Source organism: Papio anubis, chromosome 5 (genome assembly GCF_008728515.1).
Source record: "Papio anubis isolate 15944 chromosome 5, Panubis1.0, whole genome shotgun sequence".
NCBI lineage: Eukaryota > Metazoa > Chordata > Mammalia > Primates > Cercopithecidae > Papio > Papio anubis.
Window position 1 is genome coordinate 168,964,672 of NC_044980.1, and position 25,910 is coordinate 168,990,581.

The 25,910-nt window shown below is 41.5% G+C and overlaps 1 protein-coding gene across 5 annotated transcripts in view; it reads left to right on the forward strand.

Annotated features, from left to right (window-relative positions):
• Positions 1 to 25,910, forward strand: part of SIMC1 (SUMO interacting motifs containing 1) — a 93,724-nt gene that overhangs the window by 50,703 nt on the left and 17,111 nt on the right. For 4 of the 5 annotated variants that reach the window (XR_648787.2, XM_009209605.2, XM_009209606.2 and 1 more), the window contains exons 3-7: positions 303 to 535; positions 1,316 to 1,385; positions 13,480 to 13,634; positions 22,720 to 22,872; positions 24,754 to 24,882. Coding sequence is in view for 4 of the 5 variants with exons in the window: in XM_009209605.2 (XP_009207869.1) it covers positions 303 to 535; positions 1,316 to 1,385; positions 13,480 to 13,634; positions 22,720 to 22,872; positions 24,754 to 24,882 (740 nt within the window). In the remaining variant the exon portion in view is untranslated. Of the gene's footprint in view, positions 1 to 302; positions 536 to 1,315; positions 1,386 to 13,479; positions 13,635 to 22,719; positions 22,873 to 23,272; positions 24,883 to 25,910 lie in introns of those variants that run through there. The other variant, XM_009209607.2, reaches the window with a different exon arrangement.

Here is a 25,910-nt window from a genome sequence, read left to right on the forward strand (position 1 = left end):
GCTGGGACTACAGACACATGCCACCACGTCTGGTTAATTTTTATATTTTTAGTAGAGACGGGGTTTCACCATGTCGGTCAGGCTGCTCTCGAACTCCTGACCTCAAGCAGTTCGCCTGCCTTGGTCTCCCAAAGTGCTGGGATTACAGGCGTGAGCTACTACACCCAGCCTCTTTTTTTTTTTCTCATTATGAAATATTTCAAATGCCTGGAAAACGTTGCTGTCTTCAACCTATTCTAGAACCTCTTATTTTTGTATTCTACAGAAATCCCTCCTAATTTCCTTCTTTTTAATCTCTACAGAACAAGGGTCAAAAATTAGAACCCATCCCTCATCGAAGACTAAGAATGGTAGCAAATACCATTGAAGAGAATTTTCCCCTGGGGACTGTGCAGTTTTTGATGGACTTTGTGTCACCCCAGCATTACCCACCAAGAGAAATTGTGGCTCACATCATCCAGAAAATCTTGCTCAGTGGCTCTGAGACTGTGGATGTCCTAAAGGAGGCCTACATGCTTCTCATGAAAATTCAACAGTATGAACCGTAACCTCTGGCTGTTGGTGAATCTTCTAGGGATCTTGGACTCAGGGCATAGCTTTCTCTTGACAGGCTTTTTTAACCTGTTACACAGTGGGTGACTTAGTATATTAGTGTTATTTAAATTGCAAATGATAAGAAACCCAGTCCAAGCAGACCTTAACTACTGGTAAAAGAGAATGTAATGCCTCTTGTTACTAGAAACCTAGGAGTAAGATGTGACTTGATTCAGTATACAAAAATGGTTACCAGGATTCATTTTGCAGCTCTACTTTGGTTCTGTTTTGGGGCTGCGTGTGGTAGCCCTCTCACCCTCAGGCTTTTATGACACTTCCAGTGGGAGAGAGTGTCTGTTTCCTTTACAGTCACCCAAGAGTTCTGAAATTGAGTCTTGCAGGATTTAATTGGCCTAATGAGAGACATGACTATATCTTTGAGCCAATCACTGTGAATTGAGGGGTAGAACAGCATGATTGGCTAAAAAAGTCATATACTTCATTTTGGCGTTCTGGTAGGTAAAACTAGTTGGTTAAGAGTAGTGAAGAGTTGGTTTCTTAAGACAAAATTATAGTACTAAAGCTTTCCAAAAGGGGAGTGGATACTGGGTAGCAAAAAACAATGAAGTTCCACTACTCTCAGATTGACATGGTATAATACCACAGGGTGAGCAAGAGCGTGGAGGATAAGAAGAGGCTTCTTCCTTCTATCACCTTCCAGATCCCATCCCTTCTCCCTCTAAATTCTCCATAATTCTAATTGATTTCACTTGACTTTCAGGCTACATCCAGCCAATGCCAAGACAGTGGAGTGGGACTGGAAACTGCTCACCTACGTCATGGAGGAAGAGGTAACAACATTTACGAGGTTTTATCTTCTGTAGGGGAAGTTTTAACTGTAAAGAAAAGTGATACCAGGTGCCATGGCTCATACCTATAATCCCAACATTTTCAGAGGCCGAGGCAGGAGGACAGTTTGAGCCCAGGAGTTCAAGGCCAGCCTGGGCAACAAAGTGAGACCCTGTCTCTACAAAAATAAAAATAAAAAATTAACCAGGCATAATGACGCATGCCTGTGGTCCCAGCTACACAGAAGCCTGAGGCAAGAGGATTGCTTGAGCCTAGGAGGTCAAGGCCAGTGATCCATGATCACAACACTATTCCAGCCTGGGTGACAGAGCAAGACCCTGTCTGAAAAGAAAAGTGATAGTAAATCTGGTAATAAAGTCTACACCATTATTCCCTCCTGATACTCCCACCCCTGCCAAAAAATTCCTATTGAAATGGTATGTGCTGTCTTCCAATTCAAGATTTAGTATGTTTACTTATCCCTCTCCTTGAGATCCCATTAAAAATAACAGTAAATGAATAGAGAAAGTTATAAATTCATGGCTATAAAAAAGGGGGAAGGATAGTGGATTTGAATGAAGATTAGGGAGACCTACAGAGAATGTAAGAGTAATGACTGATGAAGCTGGGCAGAGAAAGCCACATACATGTAGAGAGGCTACAGCCAAGGAAGGACGAATCTTCCCTTTAGAGCACCAGAGAGGTCTTGGACTTAGAAACACAGTATCTACAGGAGTCAGATGTGGGCTGTAATTGGATATTTATTTTGAAAGTTGGTGGATGGAACAGCCAACCTCTTCATTACTGAGGACAGGAGGATCAGTAGCCAGGTTACCCACCTTCAGGCAAAAAGTGAGAGAATTTATTGTCTAAAAAAGTTTAATGAGGCTGGGCACGGTGGCTCATGCCTGTAATCCCAGCACTTTGGGAGGCCAAGGCGGGCAGATCACGTGAGGTCGGGAGTTTGAGACCAGCCTGCCCAACATGGAGAAACCCCATCTCTACTAAAAATACAACATGAACTGGGTGTGGTGGCACATGTTTGTAATCCCAGCTACTCAGGAGGCTGAGGCAGGGGAATCGCTTGAACCCGAGAGGTGGAGGTTGCAGTGAGCCAAGATAATGCCATTGCACTCCAGCCTGGGCAGCAAGAATGAAACTCCGTCTCAAAAAAAAAAAAAAAAAAATAGAAGTTGAAGGAACCGTCTGTAATAAACAAAGACAGCTAGTGCAGAGTTGGTGCTACAGGAAAAAGGTCTTCCACATTCTGACCTTTGAGGATCCCCGAGTTTAATAGCCAACTTTTTGTCTGCTCACCTAAAGCAATTAGCTACAACAAATTACTTTCAACTTAGAATTCTGTACATAGCCAAACTATCAGTTAAGTGTGAGGATAGAATTAAGACATTTCCAGCTATGCAGGAATTTGAGAATATATCCCCACACCCTGTTTCTTAGGAGGTTACTGAGGTAGTGTATCAAAGGCATGAGGAAGTAATCAAAAAAAGCGGGAAGGCATGGGATCCAGGGAACATCAGATTTAATCCAGGAGAATATTGAAGAGAAGTCCCAAAATTACGATGAAGAGCGCACCTAGGAAGCAATTAGTCCAGATTGGAGTGAAATAACGGAGGACTTTAAATAGGAACAGTCTGGGAGACATCAGCAAGATGGTAGACTAGGAAGCTCCAGGCCCTTGTTACCCCATGGAGACACTGAATTAACAACCATATACAGGCCAGAATATCACTGTGAGAACTCTAGAGCCGAATTAAGAAGCTTCAGTGCCCAGGCCAATGCCTAACCCAGAGCATAGTCTATCAAAAGTGCTAGGAAAGTTTGTGGCATTTTACATGCCCATGTGCCTCTCCCTGCCTGGCAAAGCATGGTTCAACCAGGAGAAAACCTCCCATACCTTGGCTCTTCCCTTGGGCCAGAAACAAAAGAGTGGACCATGCATACAATGTACTGACTTGTATGGGGGCTGCCTGGCCGCCCACCTCGGCCTCCCAAAGTGCTGGGATTACAGGCATGAGCCACCGTGCCTTTCCTGGAGTGGGAGACTGAGGTGGGAGTATCACCTGAGGTCGGGAGTTCTAGGCCAGCTCAGCCAACATGGTGAAACCCTGTCTGTACTAAAAATACAAGCGTTAGCTGGGTGTGGTGGTGCATGCCTGCAGTCTCAGCTACTCAGGCACAAAAATTGCTTGAACCCAGAAGGTGGAGGTTGCAGTGAGCCAAAATCATGCCACTGCACTCTAGCCTAGGCAACAGAGCAAGACTCTGTCTCAAAAAATAAAATAAGTTATGGGTATACAGTATATAAATATCTAACTTAAGACATTGATAAATAAATTGGGGTGGAGTAGTAAAGAAGTAGAGGTTTTTGTATGCAACTGAAGTTGTTAAACTAGATTGTTACAACTTTAAGATACGTTATGTAATCTCAATGGTAACTTCAAGTAAGATATCTATAGAATATACCCAAAAGGAAATGAGAAAGAAATCAAAGCATGTCACTACAAAAAAAATCAATGAAAAATGAAGGAAGGCAGTAACAAAGGAAAGGAGGCCTGAAAAGGCTACAAGACATATAGGAAATAATTAATATGGCAATAGTAAGTTCTTCCCTATCAGTAATTATTTTAAATGCAAATAGATTAAAGTCCCCAATTAAAAGACAGAGATTAACTGAATGGACTAAAAACCAGGATCCAACTATATGCCATCTACAAGAGTCTCACTTTATGTTTTCAAATACCAAACTCTTGTCGCCAGGTGCAATGGCTCATGCCTGTAATTCTAGTACTTTGGGAGACCAACGTAGAAGGATTGCTTGAAGTCAGGAGTTCAAGACCAGCCTAGACAACATAGAAAGACTCTATCTCTAAAAAAAATTGTTTTTAATTAGTAGGCATGGTAGCACACACCTATTGTCCCAGCTACTGTGGAGGTTGAGGTGGGAGGATCCCATGAGCCCAGGAGTTCTAGGCTGCAGTAGGTTATCATAGTGCCACTACACTCCAGTTGGGTGACAGAGCAAGACCCTGTCTCTAAAAAACAAAAGAAAGAAAGACTTGCTGAAAATGAAAGGATGAGAAAAGATATTCCTCACAAATGGTAACCCAAAGAGAGCAAGGGTGGCTATACTAATAGATGACAAAAAGACTTTAAGTCAAAAACTGTTACAAGTGGCAAAGAAGGACATTATATAATAAAAGGGTCAGTTCGCCAAGGAGGTATAAAAATTACAAATATATATGCACTGAACATCAGACCTCCTAAATCTATAAAGCAAACACTGACAGAATTGAAAGAAGAAATAGACAGCACAATAATAGTAGGAGATTCAATACCCCACTTTCGATAATGGATAAAATAACCAGACAGAAAATCAATAAGAAAACAGAGGACTTGAACAATACTATAAGCCATTTCAGCATAGACATATACAAAACATTCCACCCAAAAACAGCAGAACACACATTCTTCTCAAGTGTACATGGGATTTTCTCCAGATAGACCACAGGTTGGGCCACAAAACAAGACTTAAACAAAATATAAAAACATTGACATTATACCAAGTATCTTCCAATCACAGTGGGATGAAACTAGAAGTCAACAGCAGAATGAAATCTGGAAAACACACAAATATATGACAACTAAACAACACACAACAGTGGTTCAGAGAAAAAAAAAATCTCATGGGAAATTTTAAAATACCTTGAGACAAATTAAAATGGAAATACGACATACAAAAACATGGATGCAGCAAAGCAGCACTAAGAAGTTACAGATGTAAATAAATGCTTACATTAAAAAAGAAGATCTCAAACCAACAACCTGACTATATCTAAAGTAGGAAAAGAAGAAACTGAACCCAAAGTTAGCAGAGGGAGGTAATAGTAAAGATTAGAGCAGAGATAAATGGAGAATAGGGAAAAAAATGAACAACACTAAGATATGAGGTTTTTAAACATTTCATTTGTTTTGAGGCAGGGTCTCACTCTGTCACTCAGGCTGGAGCTCAGTAGCACAATTATAGCTTACTGAAACCTTGAACTCCTGGGCTCAAGCCATCCTCCAGCCTCAGCCTCTCAAGTAGCTGGGACAACAAGCGTGCATCACCATACTCAGCTAATTTTTTTATTATTTTTTGTAGAGGTGGGAATCTAGCTAAGTTGCCTAGGCTGGTCTTGAACTCTTGGCCTCAAGTGATCCTCCCACCTTTGCCTCACAGAGTACTAGGATTACAGGCATGAGCCACTGCACCCAGCGACAGAGTTGGGTTTTTGAAAAGATCAAAACTGACAAACTCTTAACTAGATTAAAAAAGAGAGAAGATTCAAATTACTAAAATCAGTATTGATAGCTCAGTGATAGAATTTTTAAAAATTACTAAAATCTGAAATGAAAGAGGGGGCATTACAACCAGTGCCACAGAAATAAAAAGGATTATAAGAGAATACTGCCAACAATTATACTCCCAATAAACTGGATAACCTAGAATAAATGGAGTAATTCCTGGAAACCTACCAAGATTGGCTCATGAAAAAATAAAAAATCTGAACAGAACAATAACGAGTAAGGAGTCAGTAATCAAAAACCTTTCAGCAAAAAAGCCTGCAACAAGGTGGCTTCACTAGTAAATTTGGCCAAACATTTAAATAAAAATTAACACGAGTCCTCCTCAGAGTTTTCAAAAAAACGGAAGGAGGATTTTATTTCAGCTTATTCTATAAGGCCAGCATTACCCTGTGATATGGTTTGGCTGGGTCCCCACCCAAATGTCATCTTGAATTGTAGATCCCATAATTCCCACGTGTCATGGAAGGGACCTGGTGCAGGGTAATTGAATCATGGGGGCGGGTTTTCCTGTTCTGTTCTCATAATAGTGAATAAATCTCATGAGATCTAATGGTTTTATAAAGGGGAGTTCCCCTACACAAACTCTCTCGCCTACTGCCATATAAGATGTAACTTTGCTCCTCATTCGCGTTCTGCCATAATTGTGAGGCCTTCCCAGCCATGTGGAACTGTAGGTCAACTGAACCTCTTGCCTTTATAAATTACCCAGTCTAGGGTATGTCTTTATTAGTAGCATGATACACCCTGATATCAAAGCCAGATCAAAAAAACTACAAGCAGCTGGGCGCAGTGACTCATGCCTGCAATCCCAGCACTTTGGGAGGCCAAGGTGTTCGGATTGCTTGAGGCCAGGAGTTCAAGACCAGTATGGCCAACATGGTGAAACCCCATCTCTGCTAAAGATAACAAAAATTAACCGAGTATGGTGGCATGCACCTGAAATCCCAACTACTGGGGAGGCTGAGGCAGGAGAATCACCTGAACCCGGGAGGCAGGGGTTGCAGTGAGCTGAGATGGTGCCACTGCACTCCACCCTGGGCGATAGAGTAAGACTCTGTCTCAGAAAAAAAAAAAAAAAAAAGGAAAAGGAAAAAACTACAATAAAACTGGCAACCAATGTACCTGATAAATGTTGATGAAGAAACCCTCAACAAAATACTAACAAACTAAAATTCAACAGCACATTAAAAGGATATGCAGTCATCCCTTGGTTGACTACATGGGGGGACTGGTTCCAGAACCTCCCTTGGATACCAAAATTTGCAGATGTTTAAATCCTGTACAACCTATACACATCCTCTTATATACTTCAAATCATCTGTAGATTACTTATGATACCTAATACAATGTAAATTACATGTAAATAGTTGTTATACTGCATTGTTTAAGGAATGATGACAAGAAAAAACATTTGTACATATTCAGTATAGATGTAAATTTTTTTCAAATATTTTCAAATCTTAATTGGGTGAATCCATGGATGCAGAACCCACAGATACAGAGAGCCAACTGTACACCATGAACATATGGGATTTATTCCTGGATGGTTTAACATATGAAAATAAATGTGATACACCATATTACAGAATGAAGGAGAAAAAACACACGATCGCCTCAATTAATGCAGAAAACACATTTGACAAAATTCAACACCCTTTCTCGATAAAGACGCTCAAACTAGGAATAGAAGAAAACTACCTCAACATAATAAAGGCCATTTGTGAAAAGCCCACAGTTGGCATCATACTGAATGGTGAAAGACTGAAAGATTTTCCTCTAAAATCAGACATGCCTACTCTTGCCACTTCTATTCAACATAGTACTTCAAGTCCTAGACAGAGCAGTTAGTCAAGGGAAAGAAATAAAAGGCATCCAAATTAGAAAGGGAGAAGTAAAATATCTCTGTTCACAGGTGACATGATCTTATGTGTAGAATATCCTAAAATTTCACCAAAAAAAAAACTAGTAAATGAAATAATAAGTGAATTCAGCAAAACAGTAGTATATAAAACCAGCTCACAAAACTCAGTTGCATTTTTGTTAAACCAACAATGAAAAATCTGAAAAGGAAATAACACAATTTCATTTACAGTATCATCAAAAAGAATAAAATACTTAGCCATAAACCTAACCAAGGAGGTTAAAGATTTGTACACTGAGAACTACAAAAAGTTGAAAGAAATTAGACACCAATAAATGGTAAGGCTTCCTGTATTCATGGAGTGAAAGACTTAATATGGTTAAGATGTCAGTACTACCCAAAGTGATCTACAGGTTCAACACAATTCCCATCAAAATCCCAACAGCATTTTTTTGTGTGTGTATGTGTAGAAATAGAAAATTCCATCCTAAAATTCATGTTGAATCCCAAGGGACACGAACTTTTAGTCTTTCAGAAGTTGGTGTCTTTAGCCGAGCATGATGTTGGGCACCTGTAATCTCAGCTACTCAGGAGGCTGAGGCCAGAGAATTGCTTGAACTCGGGAGGCAGAGGTTGCAGTGAGCTGAGATCTTGCCTTTGCATTCCAGTGTGGGTGACAGAGTGAGACTCTGTCTTTTTTTAAAAAATAAAAAATAAAAAAAAAAAAAGTTGGTATCTTGCAAAGGACACCCAACAGCCAAAGCAATCTTTTTTTTTTTTTTTTTTTTGAGACAGAGTTTAGCTCTTACTGCCCAGGCTACAGTGCGATGGCGCTATCTCAGCTCACTGCAACCTCCGCCTCCCGGGTTTAAGCGATTCTCCTGCCTCAGTCTCCGGAGTAGCTGGGATTGCAGGCATGTGCCACCATGCCTGGCTAATTTTGTATTTTTAACAGAGACGGGTTTCTCCATGTTGGTCAGACTGGTCTTGAACTCCCAACCTCAGGGGATCTGCCCACCTCGGCCTCCCGAGGTGCTGGGATTACAGGCGTGAGCCACCATGCCTGGCCAGTCAAAACAATCTTGAAATGAAAAGAACAAAGTTGGAGTTCTCACACTTCTTGACTGTAAAACATAAAGCTACAGTAATCAAAGCAGTGTGGTACAAGAAAAAAGATAGATATATGGGATAGAGAGCCCAGAAATAAACCTTTGGTACATGGTCAAGTGACCTTCATTAAGGGTGCCAAGACTACTCAGTGGTGAAAAGACAGTCTCTGAATGTCATAGGAAAAAGTGGATATCCACTTGTAAAAGAATGAAATTGGACTCTGAACATATAAAAATTAACTTAAAATGCATTAAAGACCTGAATATAAGACCCAAATCTATAAAATTCATTGAAGAAAGCATGGGGCAAAGCTTCATGACATTGGATTTGGCAATTGATTTCTTGAATATGATACCAAAAACACAGGCAGCAAAACCAAAAATAGACAAATAGTACTACATCAAACTTCAGAACTTCTATGCGTCAACAGAGTAAGCAATAAAAATATAAAATACAAAAATAGAGTGAAAAGGCAGCCTATGGGATGAGAGAAAATATGTATTAATCATTTATCTGATGAGAGTTAATATCCAGAATATATAAAAAACGACAGCAACTCGACAACAAATGAATAACCCAATTTCAAAATGGGCAGAGGACTTACATAGACATTTCTCCTAAGATGATATAGAAATGGCCAACAAACTTGTGAAAAGATACTCAATATAACTAGTCATTAGAGGTATACAAATCAAAACCACAATGCAATGTCACCTCATACCCATTAGAATGGCCGCTATTTTTTAAGAAACAAAAAATAAGAGTGGGCAAGGATTTGGAGAAATTAGAACCTTTGTGCACTCTTGGTGGGATTGTAAAGTGGTGCAACTGCTGTGGAAAACAGTATGGGGGAGTGTGAAATGGGAAGTTGTTCAATGGATATAGAGTTTCAGTTTTGCAAGATGGAAAGTTCTGGGGATCTTTTACAGGACTGTGAATATACTTAACACTACTGAACTGTACACTTAAAAATGTTTAAGATAGTAAATTTAATGATAATACGGTTTTTATAACAATTTTGTTTTTCTTTGAGACGGAGTCTCACTCTGTCGCCCAGGCTGGAGTGCAGTGTTGCAATCTTGGCTCACTGCAAGCTCCGCCTCCCTGCAAGCTCCACCTCCCAGGTTCACGCCATTCTCCTGCCTCAGCCTCCCGAGTAGCTGGGACTACAGGCACCCGTCACCATGTCTGGCTAATTTTTTGTATTTTTAGTAGAGATTGAGTTTCACCGTGTTAGCAGGACGGTTGTGATCTCCTGACCTCGTGAGCCACCTGCCTTGACCTCCCAAAGTGCTGGGATTACAGGTGTGAGCCACCGTGCCTGGCCTTTATCACAATTTTTAAAGTTTTGTTCAAGAAAAAACAGATAATAACAAACATTGCCAAGAATGTGGAGAACAGTAAGTCTCATACATTGCTGATGAGAAATAAATAGTACAGGCACTTTGGAAAATGGTTTGACAGTTCTTTAAAAGTTGAACATAAATTTATTCACCCTATCTATTTCAATTCTAGATATAGACCCAACAAAAACGAAAATGTCTGTCAGCGAAAGACTTATATTCAAATGTTCAAGGCAGTGTTATGCATAATAGCCAAAATGTGGAAATAACCCAAATGTCCATGAGCTGGTGAATGGATAAACAGAATGAAATACTATTCAGTAATAAAAAGCAATGAGCTATTGATGCATACTAATAATACAGGCAAACCTTAAAAAAATTAAGCTGAGTGAAAGAAACCACACATAAAACATTACATATTATATGATTCTATTTCTAAGAAATGTTTAGAAAAGGCAGATCTAAAGAGACAGAAAGTAGATGAGTGGTTGCCTTGGCCTGATGATTGGAAAGGGAACTGTAAGTGCCCATGAGGGATCTTTTGGGGTAATGGAAATGTTCTAAAAATAGATTATGGTAATGTTTGCACAACTCAGTAGGTTTACTACAAATCATTGAATTGTACTTTTAAAATGGCTGAATTTTATGGTATGCTACTAAAGTTGTTTTATTTATTTATTTTTGAGACAAGGTATCTTGCTCTGTCACCCCGGCTGGAGTGCAGTGGCATGATCATAGCTCACTGCACCCATGACCTCCTGAACTCAAGTGATCCTCCTGCCTCAGCCTCCTAAGTAGCTCGGACTACAGGCATGGCTCATTTTTTTATTTTTATTTTTGTAGAGATGGGGTCTCACTATGTTTCCTGGGCTGGTGTTGTTTCCTGGCCTCAAATGATCCTCCCACCTCAGCCTCCCAGAGTTCTGAGGTCACAGGCATGAATGACTATGCCCAGCCCACATTATTTAAAAAAAGAGAGAGAGAGAGAGAGAATTATTTTGGGGAAAAAAAGGTATTATCAAGATTCAGCACTATTCTTGAGGAGTTGAAAGAGGTATATTATAATTACAGGTAGTTAAAGGAGGGGAGAAAAAAGCAAAACTGTAGAAAAACAAAAAGCTTCACAAGAAAGGAATGATTTTCTTAGTTTACTATGTGGATTTACTAAAAGTATTTAGTAAATGTATTTAGTAAATACTTTTAACATAATCCTGACACTGTAAACACCATGGAGTTATAACATTTAGAATATATACAAAGCATAGGAGACAATTTTATTAGCCTTGATAATGTAAAATGGAAAGTATAGAAGATAAAGGTTGGAAGATGAAAAGTGACAGGACCTCTGAAAATAGTAGGGCTGGTGTAACATTCTTATCTTCCAAAATGGGGAGTCAAGAGATAACTGTCTGTAGGTGATAGAAATACACTTATTTTAGGAAGAGAAGAGGTGGGGGATTGGCCTAAGTAAATTCTTACCTAGCATAGCAGAAATCAATAGATAATGTCCACAGTTGATAAATCAAGAAATCATAATAAAAGTCTATTTCTTTTTTTTTTTTTTTTTTTTTTTTGAGGTGGAGTCTTCACTCTGTCCCCCAGGCTGGAGTGCAGTGGCACCATCTCGGCTCACTGCAAGCTCCGCCTCCCGGGTTCGCACCATTCTCCTGCCTCAGCCTCCCGAGTAGCCGGGACTACAGGCGCCCACCACCGCGCCCGGCTAATTTTTTTTTTGTATTTTAGTAGAGACGGGGTTTCACCTTGTTAGCCAGGATGGTGTCGATCTCCTGACCTCGTGATCCGCCCGCCTCGGCCTCCCAAAGTGCAGGGATTACAGGCGTGAGCCACCGCGCCCGGCCAATAAAAGTCTATTTCTTTAGAGATGTTTATGGTGACTTCTAGAAGAATGAGCTAAAAATTATTCTAGGATACTGGAGAAGACAAGTAGTGGTGGAGAGTGGTGTCAGTAGAAGACTTTTTATCAAAAATCTAGCACAAGGCTGGGCGCAGTGGCTGATGCCTGTAATCCCAACACTTTGGGAGACCAACGTGGGTGGATCACCTGAGGTCACGAGTTCAACACCAGCCTGACCATTATGGTGAAACCCTGTCTCTACTAAAAATACAAAAATTAGCCGGGCTTGGTGGCAGGCACCTATAATCCCAGCTACTCGGGAGGCTGAGGCTAGAGAATTGCTTGAACCTGGGAGGCGGAGGTTGTAGTGAGCCGAGATTGTGCCACTGCACTCCAGCCTGGGTGACAGACGGAGACTCCAAAACAAAAAAAAAGAAAAATCTAGCACAGGTACTTGATTTTTTAAAAAAGCATTTGCATCAGTTATCAAGGATTAGAGAAAAATAAACACATGTGGAAGACAAAGATATTGTCACCTCCTCCCAAAAAAGAAAGAAATGATATGTATTTAGAATGGTCACTTAGTTTCCTACTGACTGAATCCTATCCTGGTCCATTAGTTTATGTTCTGAGAAAATATACCTATTCCCTGGAGTTGGGAGGTTTCCACATAGTCCCGAAATAGTTTGGTACCTCTCGTTCTTTAAAGTTTGAAGCCTAAGCTCCCAGCACTTGTCTCGTAGTAAAGGGAAACCAACAAATTGTGCATGCCTGCCTACTATGTGACAAGTACTTACACTGTCTTTGGTAAGGTTAGAATTATCCCCATATAAACTACGAGGACACTAAGTTCTAGAGGGCTTAAATAAAGGACAGAGCTAGATCTAAAACAGCAACAAAAACTGAATGCTGTGTGCCTCCAAAGCCCATGCTCTTCAACTGTTTGTCAGTTAGGATCATTTCACCTGTAACAGAATACCCAACTCAGACTTGGCCCAGCAGTCAGGTTGAGCCAAGCCAACAGACTTGGCTCAATCAGGTCCCATGACTGAAAGTTCATTAGCAGAGTGGACATCATGGCAGTTTGGTCTAGCAGCACAGGAGTCATTAAAGAACCAGTTTCTCTTTCTCTGTTTTGCCATCCATAGTTTTGGGTATATCCTGAGGTTGATAGGTTCAGTGACAGGGAGAGATTAACTTCCCATGGCGGTCTCTTAAATCAAATGATCTACAATCCTAGAGATTCCAGTAGATATTTGATTGCAACTTAGGTGTTAGAAAATTATAATTATTTGCAGATGACTAGATCCTTTGAACAAGTAATAATACTTAAAAAATGGTTTCTGAAATCTTATAAGGTATGATTCTTTCAGCAGTCACCCTATTTGTCCTCTCTCATAATGACCCAGACTACCTACCCTCTCCTGGGAGCCTCTCTTTTAAGCACAGGCATACTTGTTGATGCATGGCCTCCTCTTGGGCTTAGTGTTTATGAGAGCCCAATGTTGACTGTCATCCAGGAGACTGCAAAGACTGACTTCTCATTCTTTTTCCCACAGGGACAGACTCTGCCTGGGCGAGTCCTTTTCCTGCGTTACGTCGTTCAGACCCTAGAAGATGACTTCCAGCAGACCCTGAGGAGACAACGGCAGCACCTGCAGCAGTCCATTGCAAACATGGTGCTGTCCTGTGACAAGCAGCCCCACAATGTCAGGTGAGCAGCCATCTGAGCCCTGAGATGGGAAGAGGTAAGGAATTATAGGTGGGCAGCTGCTAAAGCCAGAATATCAGCCAGGTGAGGTTTTCTAGTCAGTAGGTAGTGTAGTAGGGCTAATTGTTAAAACTACAGATAGACCGGGTGCAGTGGTTCACACCTGTAATCTCAGTACTTTGGGAGGCTGAGGTGGGCGGATCACTTGAGGTCAGGAGTTCGAAACCAGCCTGGCCAACATGGCACAACCACGTCTCTACTAAAACTACACAAAGTAGCAGGGTGTGGTGATGCATTCCTGTAATTCCAGCTACTTGGGAGGCTGAGATGGGAGAATCATTTGAACCCAGGAGGCAGAGGTTGCAGTGAGCCGAGATTGCGCCACTGCACTCCAGCCTGGGTGACAGAGCAAGATTCCATCTCAAAAATAATTAATTAATTAATTTTTAAAAATAAAACTATAGCTAATCATAAAATAACCCCCTCCTGATAATCATAAAAGAAACCAACAATGCGGCAGGCATCACATAGCTTGAGTGATTTTTCTCTCAAGACCAACAGACTTCCTTTGGTCTATTTCAATATTGTCCAAACAACATTATGAGATCTAGGGGAGAACCTTATATAAAACTTTTCAGTTTCTATTAACCTGCATTTATTCCTATCCCCCGATGAACCTCAATGTAAATCTCATTTGTCACTACTAGTTTCTGAAAAGTAATATCTGTAACAATAGGTCATGTAGTTGACAAGGTACAATAGATAGTAAGCATGTGCTCTTTTTTTGCAGAATCAGAGTGAGAGTTTCTGGAAGCATGGAACTACTATATGCTTATACCAAGGGGGAAAGTATGATCTTTAGGGCAGGGGATCATGGGCTGGAATTTTTCTTTTGGAACTACAGACAGCCCTGACTCATGATGGTTTGACTTAGGATTATTTGACTTTACATTGGTACTGAAGTGATAACCATTCAGTAGAAACTATTCCTCAAGTACCCAACAAACATTCTGTTTTTCATTTTCAGTATAGTATTCAATAAATTCCATAAACTGTTCAACACTTTGTTATAAAATAGGCTTTGTGTTGCATGATTTTGCCCAACTATAAGCTGTCAGTGTTCTGAGCACATTTAAGGTAGGCTAGGTTAAGCTACGATGTTCGGTACATTGGGTGCATTAAATGCGTTTTCAACTTAAAATGTTTTCAACTTACAATGATGTCTTAGCGCCTTTGTGTTGCCATAAAGGAATGCCTGAGGCTGAGTAATTTATAAAGAAAAGAGGTTTGTTTGGCTTACAATTCTACAAGGTGTACAAGAAGCATGGCTCCAGCATCTGCTTCTGGTGAGGGCTTCAGGAAGCTTCCACTCATGACAGAAGGTGAAGGAGAGCTGGAGTATCACCTGGCAAGGAAGGAAGGAAGACCGGGGGCAAGGGTATAGTGCCAACCTCTTTCAAACAGCCGGCTCTCAAGTGAACTAATAGAGTGAGAACTCACTCGTTACTATGAGGACAGTACCCAGACATTTATGAAGGATCTGCCTCCATGACCCAAACATCTTCCACTAGGCCCCATCTCCAACACTGGGGATCACATCAACATGAGATTTGGAGGGGACAAATATCAAAGCTATATCAGATGGGTTTATCCAGATGTAACCCCATCATATGTTGAGCATCTGAACATCCCTTGCTTTTTTGGAAATGGCTCTTACTAGAAGGGTGTACTGGCATCTCTTTGTTCAGAGCAGCGTTGAAACTCTTCCGCTCATACTTACGTTCTCATATGTTCTTACATATTTGTTGAAAGTAGTATTCACAGGTCAACATGGGGTATTGAGTATGATAAATCCTCTAATAAAAAGGAGGACGTTTCATTATGTTTTGGGCATTGGTCAGCTTTCCTACCCCCTTAGTTTGCATGCCCATATTTATTTCCCTATATGTGGTATTTTATCTAAATCTTAATCATTTTAGGGGTGCAAAATCAGTAAGCAGAGGATCAGCAAAGAGCACAAGACAGCACAGTTGAATTTTAAAGTGGAAAATTGGTCAGGCGCAGTGGCTCACGCCTGTAATCCCAACACTTTGGGAGGCCGAGGCGGGCAGATCACCTGAGCCCAGGAGTCTAAGACTAGCCTGGCCAACGTGGTGAAACCCCGTCTCTACTAAAAATACAAAAATTAGCCATGCGTGGTGGCATGCGCCTGTAATCCAAGCTACTTGGGAGACTGAGACAGGAGAATCGCTTGAACCTGGGAGGCAGAGGTTGCAGTAAGCCGAGATCACACCACTGCACTCCAGCCTGGGCAACAAGAGTGAGACTCTGTCTCAAAAGCAAATAAAAAATAAATTTTAAAAAGTGAAAAATAATTTATATAATGAGAACAATTCCATCTACCATTATGCTTTGCTGCCTAGGCATTAGAGTGAGTGGGATACACAAGGCACTGTTCTCTCGGTTGCTTTCATTTTCACCTCTTGTGGTGTGAGCCTCTCACTGTACAAGGTATGACTCTTGGGTTTAAAGATAGGCATTTAAGGCTGGGCACAGTGGCTCACACCTGTAATCCCAGCACTTTGGGAGGCCAAAGTGGGCGGATCACTTGAGGTCAGGAGTTCGACACCAGCCTAGCCAACATGGTGAAACCCCATCTCTACTAAAAAATACATTTAAAAAAATTTTTTTTTGCTAGGCATAGTGCCAGGCACCTGTAATCCCAGCTACTTGAGAGGCTGAGGGCAGGAGAATTGCTTGAACCCAGGAGGTGGAGGCTGCAGTGAGCCGAGATCGTGCCATTATACTCCAGCGTGGGCAACAGAGGAAAACTCTTGTCTCATAAATAAAGGCATTTTGGGGCGGGCATGGTGGCTAAGGCCTGTAATTCCAGCACTTTGGGAGGCCAAGAGGGACAGATCACATGAGGCTAGGAGTTTGAGACCAGCCTGGCCTCAAAACCCCACCTCTAGGCCGGGCACGGTGGCTCAAGCCTGTAATCCCAGCACTTTGGGAGGCCGAGGCGGGTGGATCACGAGGTCAGGAGATCGAGACTATCCTGGCTAACATGGTGAAACCCCGTCTCTACTAAAAATACAAAAAACTAGCCGGGCGTGGTGGCGGGCGCCTGTAGTCTCAGCTACTTGGGAGGCTGAGGCGGGAGAATGGCGTGAACCCGGGAGGTGGAGCTTGCAGTGAGCCGAGATCACGCCACTGCACTCCAGCCTGGGAGCACAGTGAGACTCCGTCTCAAAAAAAAAAAAAAAAAAAAAAACCCCAGCTCTAGTGAAAGTAGAAAAATAGCCAGGCATGATGGTGCACTTCTGTAATCCCAGCTACTCGGGAGACTGAGGCATGAGAATCATTTGAACCTGGGAGGCAGAGGTTGCAGTGAGCCAGGATTGCACCTCTGCAATCCAGCCTGGGCAACAGAAGAAGGCTCTGTCTCAAAAACAAAACAACAACAACAACAAAGATAGGCATTCTTGAGGGGTGTTTGTGACCTGTAAATCTAGGCCAGGTCCTCTGTTTTGTGCTTACTCAATGAAAACAATCATTTGTTTCAGTTGGCAGGAAAATGAACTATCTTTGATTCATTAAGAAATGGATATTAGACTGAGTTGGTGATTACAAGGATGTATGCATGTATTTATCTAAATTCATCAAACAAAACTTTGGCAATTTATTGTATGTAAATTATACCTCAAAGACGTATTTTTAAAAAGAGAGAGAGGCCGGGCGCGGTGGCTCACACCTGTAATCCCAGCACTTTGGGTGGCCAAAGCGGGCAGATCACAAGGTCAGGAGATCGAGACCACGGTGAAACCCTGTCTCTACTAAAAATACAAAAAATTAGCCAGACGTGGTGGCGGGCGCCTGTAGTCCCAGCTACTCGGGAGGCTGAGGCAGGAGAATGGCGTGAACCCAGGAGGCGGAGCTTGCAGTGAGCCAAGATCACGCCACTGCACTCCAGCGTGGGTGACAGAGCGAGACTCCGTCTCAAAAAAAAAAAAAGAAAAAGAGAGAGAGAGATGATCAGTCTCCATAAGACCCCCTCTTAAGGGATTTTCTTTTCTTTCTTTCATTTTGAACTACACATACAAACAGTAGGCTAGTTTCTACAAGACTTCAGAAATACACTTGTCTCCAGGTCCCCTTACCTGCATTTTTGTTTCTCTTTAATTGGTATTTTTAATGTTTACCTCCATATGGCAAAATAACATGCTTTCAGTGCCGCTTCTTGATTTTTCATCGTTAGCCATTATCTGTTGACTTCTCACATGAAAGATAAGGAGTTCGCTCTTTTTCCTCCCCACATTCCCCATCACACACATATTTCCCAGACCCTATATCATTAATATAATTATAATTTTTATATCAGTGTTCAATGTTTCTATTACTATAACTATGTATGCTAGTCAGAATTTTACTAAGTACTAAACCGTGATTGCTTTTCCTTTTATTCATATCTTTTTGTTTTCCCTAAGGTTAATAATTATCCTATTTTTAAGTTTCTTGCTTTCCTTGTACATATCAGAATTCAACCCCAAATTCTCTCCTAGTTGACACCCTCCCGAGGGTGTCAAGGTTCTTGGCGTCTTCAACAGAGAATTGGACAAAATGTATAAACAAAGCAAGGAAAAATGAAACAACAAAAGCAGAGATTTGTTGAAAACGAAAGCACACTCCACAGGGTGGGAGCAGGCCCAAGCAAGCAACTCAAGAGCCTGGTTACAGAGTTTTCTAGGGTTTAAATACCCTCTAGAGGTTTCCCATTGTACTTGATGTACACCCTATGTAAATGAAGTAGTGGCCTGCCATCAGTTTGATTAGTTGTGGGAGGGGCCAGGGTTGCAAAGGGAGAAGCCTCTGGTCCTTTTGGTACTTGGGCATGGAAAATTGGGGTTTTTCTTTTGATTTAGTTCTAGGAATTCAACATGAATTGGCCGTAGGTTCCCTGCCTCCAGACCCTATTTTCCTGCCTCAGTTGGTCTCAATATCCCCTCAAGATATTTATTCACACCAGGTTGTCCTATTAGTTTCTTCTCAAAAATCTGAGGTAGAATGTTTTGATCTCCTTCAATCTGGATCACTCATCTTCTTTCCCAGTCTTCATTGTAAATTTGAGAGTCCCCTTTAATGCTTTTCAAGGTTGGATGACTTGTTTGTCCTGTCTTTCTCTTTCATGGCTCATACCTTCATTTAAGGAATCCATTCCTAGTAGCTTTCTAAGAAAAGTGTATCGGAAGTAAAGTTTTTGAGATCTTGTTTGTCTGCAAATGTCTTTATCTTCTCATGCATTGATTGATAATTAGGCTAAGGATATATGATTTGCTTAGAAATAACTTTTCTACAGAACATCAAAGGAAATCTTCCATTGTCTTCTAGCTTCCAGAATTGCTGTTAAGAAATCATAAATAGCCGGGTGTGGTGGTTCATGCCTGTAATCCCAGCACTTTGGGAGGCCTAGGTGGGTGGATCACTTTGAGCTCAGGTGTTCAAGACCAGCCTGGGCAACATGGCAAACCCCCATCTCTACCAAAACTACAAAAAATTAGCTGGGGGTAGTGGCACACACCTGTGGTCCCAGCTACTCGGAAGGCTGAGATAGGAGGATCGCTTGAGCCTTGGAGGCAGAGGTTGCACTGAGCCGAGATTGTGCCACTGTACTCCAGCCTGGGTGACAGAGCAAGACCCTGTCGGGGGGGGAAAAAAAAGAAGACATAAGCTATTTTGATTACTGAGTCTGAGTCTTTGTATGTGCCCTGGTTTTTCTCTCTGGAAGTTTGTAAAGTTCTCTTTTTGCCAAATGTGCCTGTCCTAGGTTTATACCCATCCATTGTGCTGGGCATTCAGTGGGCCATTTCAGTCTGGAATGTCCTTCATTTCTAATAAACAGGATTTTTCACTTTTGTTATTATCTTTCTAATTTCCCAGAGCTCTTTCATTTTTTCTCTCTGTCTTCCTTATTAAAATTAATCAATAAGCCAGGCATGGTGGCATGTGCCTGTAGTCCCAGCTACTGGAGAGGTTGAGGCAGGAGGATCCCTTGAGCTCAGGAATTCAGTGAGCTATGATGGTGCCACTGCACTCCAGCCTGGACAACAGAGCAAGCCCTCATCTCTAAAAAATAATAATAATAGGCCAGGCACAGTGGCTCAGGCCTGTAATCCTAGCACTTTCAGGGACCAAAGTGGAAAGATCACTTGAGGCTAGGAGTTCAAGACCAACCTGGGCAACATAGCAAGACCCTGACTCTGCAAAAAATTAATAATATAAACTGTATTCTTACTTTCTTCTTTCCTGGATCCGTATCATCTCATATCTTTGATTTTGCTAATCAGAATTTTCATTTTTGTTTATTCTCTGTTTCTCTTCTACATAATATCTGTTTTCTCCAAGTTGCTTTTTTGGGAGGAAGAAGAGATGTTTCAGTCTCTTTCCATAGATGTCTGGTAAATGTTGGTAGTCTATAGTCTATCCATATTTAAAGGTGCGAGACTCAAAAGATAATGGAAGCTGTGAAGACATGAGAGGACTTGTCATTTCTGCACTTCCCTGTAGGTGGAACTGATTTCTCATTTCTTTTTTCTTTTTTTTCTTTTTTGAGACAGAGTCTTGCTCTGTTGCCCAGGCTAGAGTGCGGTGGCGCGATCTCGCCTCACTGCAAGCTCTGCCTCCCGGGTTCACGCCATTCTCCTGCCTCAGCCTCCCAAGTGGCTGGGACTACAGGCGCCCACCACCATGCCCAGCTAATTTTTTGTATTTTTAATAGAGACGGGGTTTCACCGTGTTTGCCAGGATGGTCTCCATCTCCTGACCTCGTGATCCGCCTGCCTCGGCCTCCCAAAGTGCTGGGATTACAGGCATGAGCCACCGCGCCCGGCCCTGATTTCTCATTTCTAAGAAAATTTCTTGAGTCAAGGTCTTTCCTCTTGGGCTGGTTCAGTTTTACAGAGAAGACATCCAACCTCTTACATGAAGGATGAAGACAGGATGCCAAGGTGTTGGAAGACATGTGTGAGAAGATGGCAAGGGTCTCTGCATTCAGCATGCATATGTTCATTTAGTGCCCCATTTGCTTCAGTGCCTGCTTCCAAGCCATGCCTGGTATCCCAGTCCAGAGACCATCTGGTTTACCTCTCCACAAAGTTAACTTGTAGTCTGCAGGACTGGGGAAGATCTAGAGGTCTAAAAATTTCTTAAACAGCTTTCAAGCCATCCTTTTTTTTTTTTTTTTTGAGGTGGAGTCTCACTCTGGTTGCCCAAGGCTGGAGTGTGGCAGCCTGATCACAGCTCACTGCAGCTTTGACCTCCATGGGGTCAGGTGATCCCCCCACCTCAGCCTCTTGGGTAGCTGGGACTACTGGCATGCACCACCACGCCTTGCTAATTTTTTGTATTTTTAGTAGAAACAGGTTTTCACCATGTTTCCCAGGCTGGTCTCAAACTCTTGGACTCAAGCAATCTGCCCACCTCAGCTTCCCAAAGTGCTGGGATTACAAGAGTGAGCCACCATGCCCGGCCACCTCCTACTTATTTCAGTTTACCTCTCTTTCACTGTCACTTCAGAGAAACCTGGTGCTGCCGCTTACAGAGCTTATTGAAGTTGTTTTCTGGTTTTTTTTTTTAAGTAAATAGGATTAAATAGGATAGCTCTTCTCTGCTGCTGGCTTAGGATTCAGCTTTCTCAATTCCAGTAAGTCAATTAAAATGTGTTCCTTTGCCTCATTCATAGGCTTGGATTAAACATCATCTTTTAAAAAATGGCACAGTGGCTTTATTTGCTTAGTTAATTGGTTGCCTTTAATTTTGTAATCGGCATCTCTCAACCTACTCCCAAATCAAAGACTAAGCCCTTAACAGTTACCTCACCCCTCATCCATCAGCCTGAGCAACATAGCAAGAACCCATCTCCACACCCCTTCTCACTCACCTTGCACCCGAGGTGATCATCATTCTGCATGGTCATCATTTCATTTCTTTGCTTTCTATGTAGTTTTATTGCATATACATATATTCCTATAAAATATTTTTTTACTTTAGTTCCTTTAGGTCTATATTAAAAGGTATCATGCTGTATGTAATCTACTGAGAATTTTATTTTTCACTTACTATTTTATAGTACCAAGACTTGTCTATATTGTTGCCTGTCACTGTAGTTTATTCATATTGACTACTATGTAATATTCTATGAATATCCTTCATTTGCCTTCCACCTTTCAAAATTTCACTGCTATCATCTTCTCTCCTCTTCTCTTCGTCCTTGTAGATATTTTTCAAAAGTTATTTATTATAATATTAGTGGGGTTTTGGAGGAAACAAAATTAGGTGTGTATATTCAATCTACTATTTTTACCTAGGTTACCTAAGTGATCATGAAAAGTAGTTTTGACTATATGAGATGTTTTTACCTTACTAACTTACAGAGCCTCAGCCCTGTATAAAGTATGATTCCACTGCACACACTGTAAACCTTAGTTGTTAACATTAATAGGTGACAATAATATAGAGCTGGCAAGGACTTCTATGGTCATCCAGTCCAACTTTCCACTTGGTTTAGAAACGTTCCTAGCCAGGAAGGCACAGATAGTACTGTTTGACCCTGGAGTTACTTTTGAATACTTATAAATACTTATAACTCAAAGAAAGATGTTGATATTTTAGTTAGCTTTTTTTTTTTTTTTTTTTTTTTTTTTTTGTAGAGATGGGTTCTTGCTATGTTGCTCAGGCTGGTCTCAAACTCTTGGTCTCAAAAGATCCTCCCACCTGGGCCTCCCAAAGTGCTGGGATTACAAGCATCAGCCACCATTCCTGGCCTTTAGTCGGGTTTTATAGCCTTACTGCAGTTAAATGTGATGTTTTTGTTAGACTTGTTTAATTATTGAAAATAGCCGAAGGGCCTTTTTGTTGCCTGTAGGGAAATCCAGGGATCTCGGGGCCCAGGTTAAGGCTGTGGTTCTGAGCACCATAAATACAGCAGACATTGAAACCTTCTCTTTCTTTATTTATTTATTTATTTATTTATTTATTTATTTTCTGCACAGGAAAGAAAGAATAAACCTTTTCTTTCTTTTTTCCATTGCAGGGATGTTATCAAGTGGCTGGTCAAAGCAGTAACTGCAGATGGATTGACTCAGCCCCCAAATGGAAATCAAATGTCTTCAGGAACAGGAATCTTGAAGGCCGGCGGTAGCCACCCTCCTTCCCAGCCCAGCCTGACAAAGAACACCAATCAGCTGTAAGGGGCAGGCAGTTATCTTTCCTGGGGTTTAGCATTTTAGAGAACAGCACCAATCCCTAAGAGCAGCTTCCCCCAAATTAACAAGATCTTAGAACATAGCTGATGCTTATTCAAGACTTAGTTTAGCTAAAGGCTAATTTTCTAATTTAAAAGGTGGAACAAAACCAGGTGCTTTCACCCCTAGAATGAACAGGACTTCACAAAGTGATTACGAAGTCACAACGCAGACACAAAACAAATGCTAGAGAACACTGCCCTTCATTTCCTGCATTTCAGGAGACAGTAAAGGGTTACAGCTGCTCGTCACTTTAGGTATCTGTTGCCATAGAGAAGGAGTGGTGTGTAGTGCGAGTTTTGTTAACTTCGAGTCCTCAAGGACCTGGCTTTCTCTCCCCAGGTCCCGGGAGGAAAATAGCAGTTCAGCCTGCAGGTTCCAACACACGAAGGCAGGTCTCATCACCACAGACTGGACTGGAAAGAAATTCATGGCATTTCTTTTATGGAGTTGAGAGTGGCCTTGGCATTTTTTGAGAGATGCCAGGATATTAGGGGCTGGGGCTACCCTTGCACAAGTAACCCAGTATTCCATGTCAATCATATTGTTAAAAGCCAGTCACACTGGACATTTCAAATACATTTGTGTCTGAATTCACAATGTTATATTATAATCTGGTTGCACCAACCTGATTTTTATGGAAGGCCTACAAGTTTAAATTGTTTCCTAAATTATAAATAATTATAACTAATTTAGGAAACAATTTTATGTCTAAAGGGGAATGTTTTGGAACAATGAAGCATTTGGGCAGATTGAGGAAGGCCCTAAAGCGGCATTCTCCCACAGGGGCCACATAGAGACCCAAGAGGGAGGTGGACACTGTTCCTTCAATGGAAGCTAATATCAAATAATCATCATCATAATAAATGTTTATAAATACATGTTAGTAGAAGTAACAATAGGGTCCCCTAAAAGTCAATTTTGTTATGATCTTAACAACAATAATAGGTTGCTACCACTTATCACTAGAGTCCCTATCTGTGAGATATTTTATACAGCACTCACAAGTTTACAAAGTAGATTATATTATTGCTCACCCTTTTTATACATGAGAACACTTGGACTCAGAGCAGTTTAGTAACTTGTCAAAGGTTGAACAGCTTATTATCGTTGTAGAGACAGAAGCTGAGGCTAGAGCTCCTGATCTGGCCCACCTATTGTGTTGCTAGCTGCAGATTTTCTTAAAGTAAAGCCTTTCTTCCATCACAAATAACACGTTAGAAAAGGCTGATGTCAGGCCAGGCTCACCTTTCTGAGAGGTTGCCCAGACTCCTAATGCCACAGCAGGCTGGCTGTCTCCCACAGTTAGATCTAATGAGAAAGAAGGTCAGGTTCCACCAGGGGAGGTTCTGAGACTGATCTTAGTAAGAAACTATTGTAAAGGAAACAGTAACAGGAGAAAACTGTATGGCAAATACATGTTTTCTCCTGTATCAAAGAAATTTAAATCATTTTAAGTCACTCTGGACCTGTTTCTTCATCTGCAAAATAGGGAAGTTAGAGATCAGATGATCCTTATAGTTCTCTAGATCCTTAAGGTTGTGTGGTTCTATTTTTGAATTTAAAAGCAGCTTGCTTTTACAGCTCAACCCCAGGTTCTGAGAGGTTCAGATAGTATGTTCTGGCAAAAGGGATTCAGGTAGGTGAAATTGCTAAATAAAAGCATGCTGATGGCTTGAGTAGTTCTCCCTGACCTTGTGTGTGCTTTATAAGTCCTTTAGTAGTCTCTACTCTCGATGTACACTGGTGGGGACTCCTCCCAGCCACAGAGTGGCTCCTTGCCAGACCCTCACACTCATATGTGTCCTATGTTCTGGACTCAGGATTGTGTGCCAGCTTCAGAGGATGCTCTCCATAGCCGTAGAGGTGGACAGGACCCCCACCTGCAGCTCCAATAAAATTGCTGAGATGATGTTTGGGTTTGTGCTGGACATTCCTGAGAGGAGCCAAAGGTGAGTCTTAGTTTTATTGGGGAGAGCGGTTATTTAAAAAAGAAAAAGAAACCTCTTGGAAATCATTTTTATTAAATTAACTTTTCTATCTATGTTACCTGTCAGGAACAGAATTTTACAAAAGAAAATTCCAAACTAATTAAGATAGGAAGACAATAGTAGAAGGATTATTCTCATGTCTTTAACTTTTGGAAAGGAGGTTCTCAACTAATTATTATTATTTACAACTGAGATATAATTTCTTGGGAAGAGGCACAGTACCGTAAATGGAGCCTAAATTTTCTAACCTTATCAATTTGCCTAACAGTTTTACTCTTCTGTCAATATTTAACTGTTAAGGCTGGGTGCGGTGACTCACGCCTGTAACCCCAGCACTTTGGGAGGCCTAGGCGGGCAGATCACCTGAGCTCAGGAGTTCAAGACCAGCCTTGGCCAACATAGTGAAACCCTGTCTCTACTAAAAATACAAAAATTAGTTGGGCGTGGTAGTGCACACCTGTAATCTCAGCTACTCGGGAGGCTGAGACACAAGAATCACCTGAACCAGGAGGTGGAGGATGCAGTGAGCTGAGATCGCTCCACTGCACTCCAGCCTGGGTGACAGAGTGAAACTCCATCTCAAAAAAAATAAAAATAAAGGGCGGCTGCGGTGGCTTACACCTGTAATCCCAGCACTTTGGGAGGCCGAGGTGGGCGGATCACAAGGTCAGGAGATTGAGACCATCCTGGCTAACACAGTGAAACCCTGTCTCTACTAAAAATACAAAAAAAAAATTAGCTGGATATGGTGGTGGATGCCTGTAGTCCCAGCTACTCTGGAGGCTGAGGCAGGAGAATGGCGCGAACCCTGGAGGCAGAGCTTGCAGTGAGCTGAGATTGCACCACTGCACTCCAGCCTGGGCGACAAAGTGAGACTCCGTCTCAATAAATAAATAAATAAATTTATTTATTTAACTGTTAAGCCCTGCCGCCTTCTCTGATCTTTATCCATAGGCCTGGCGTAAGTGTTCACTAAAGGTTTGGTGGGT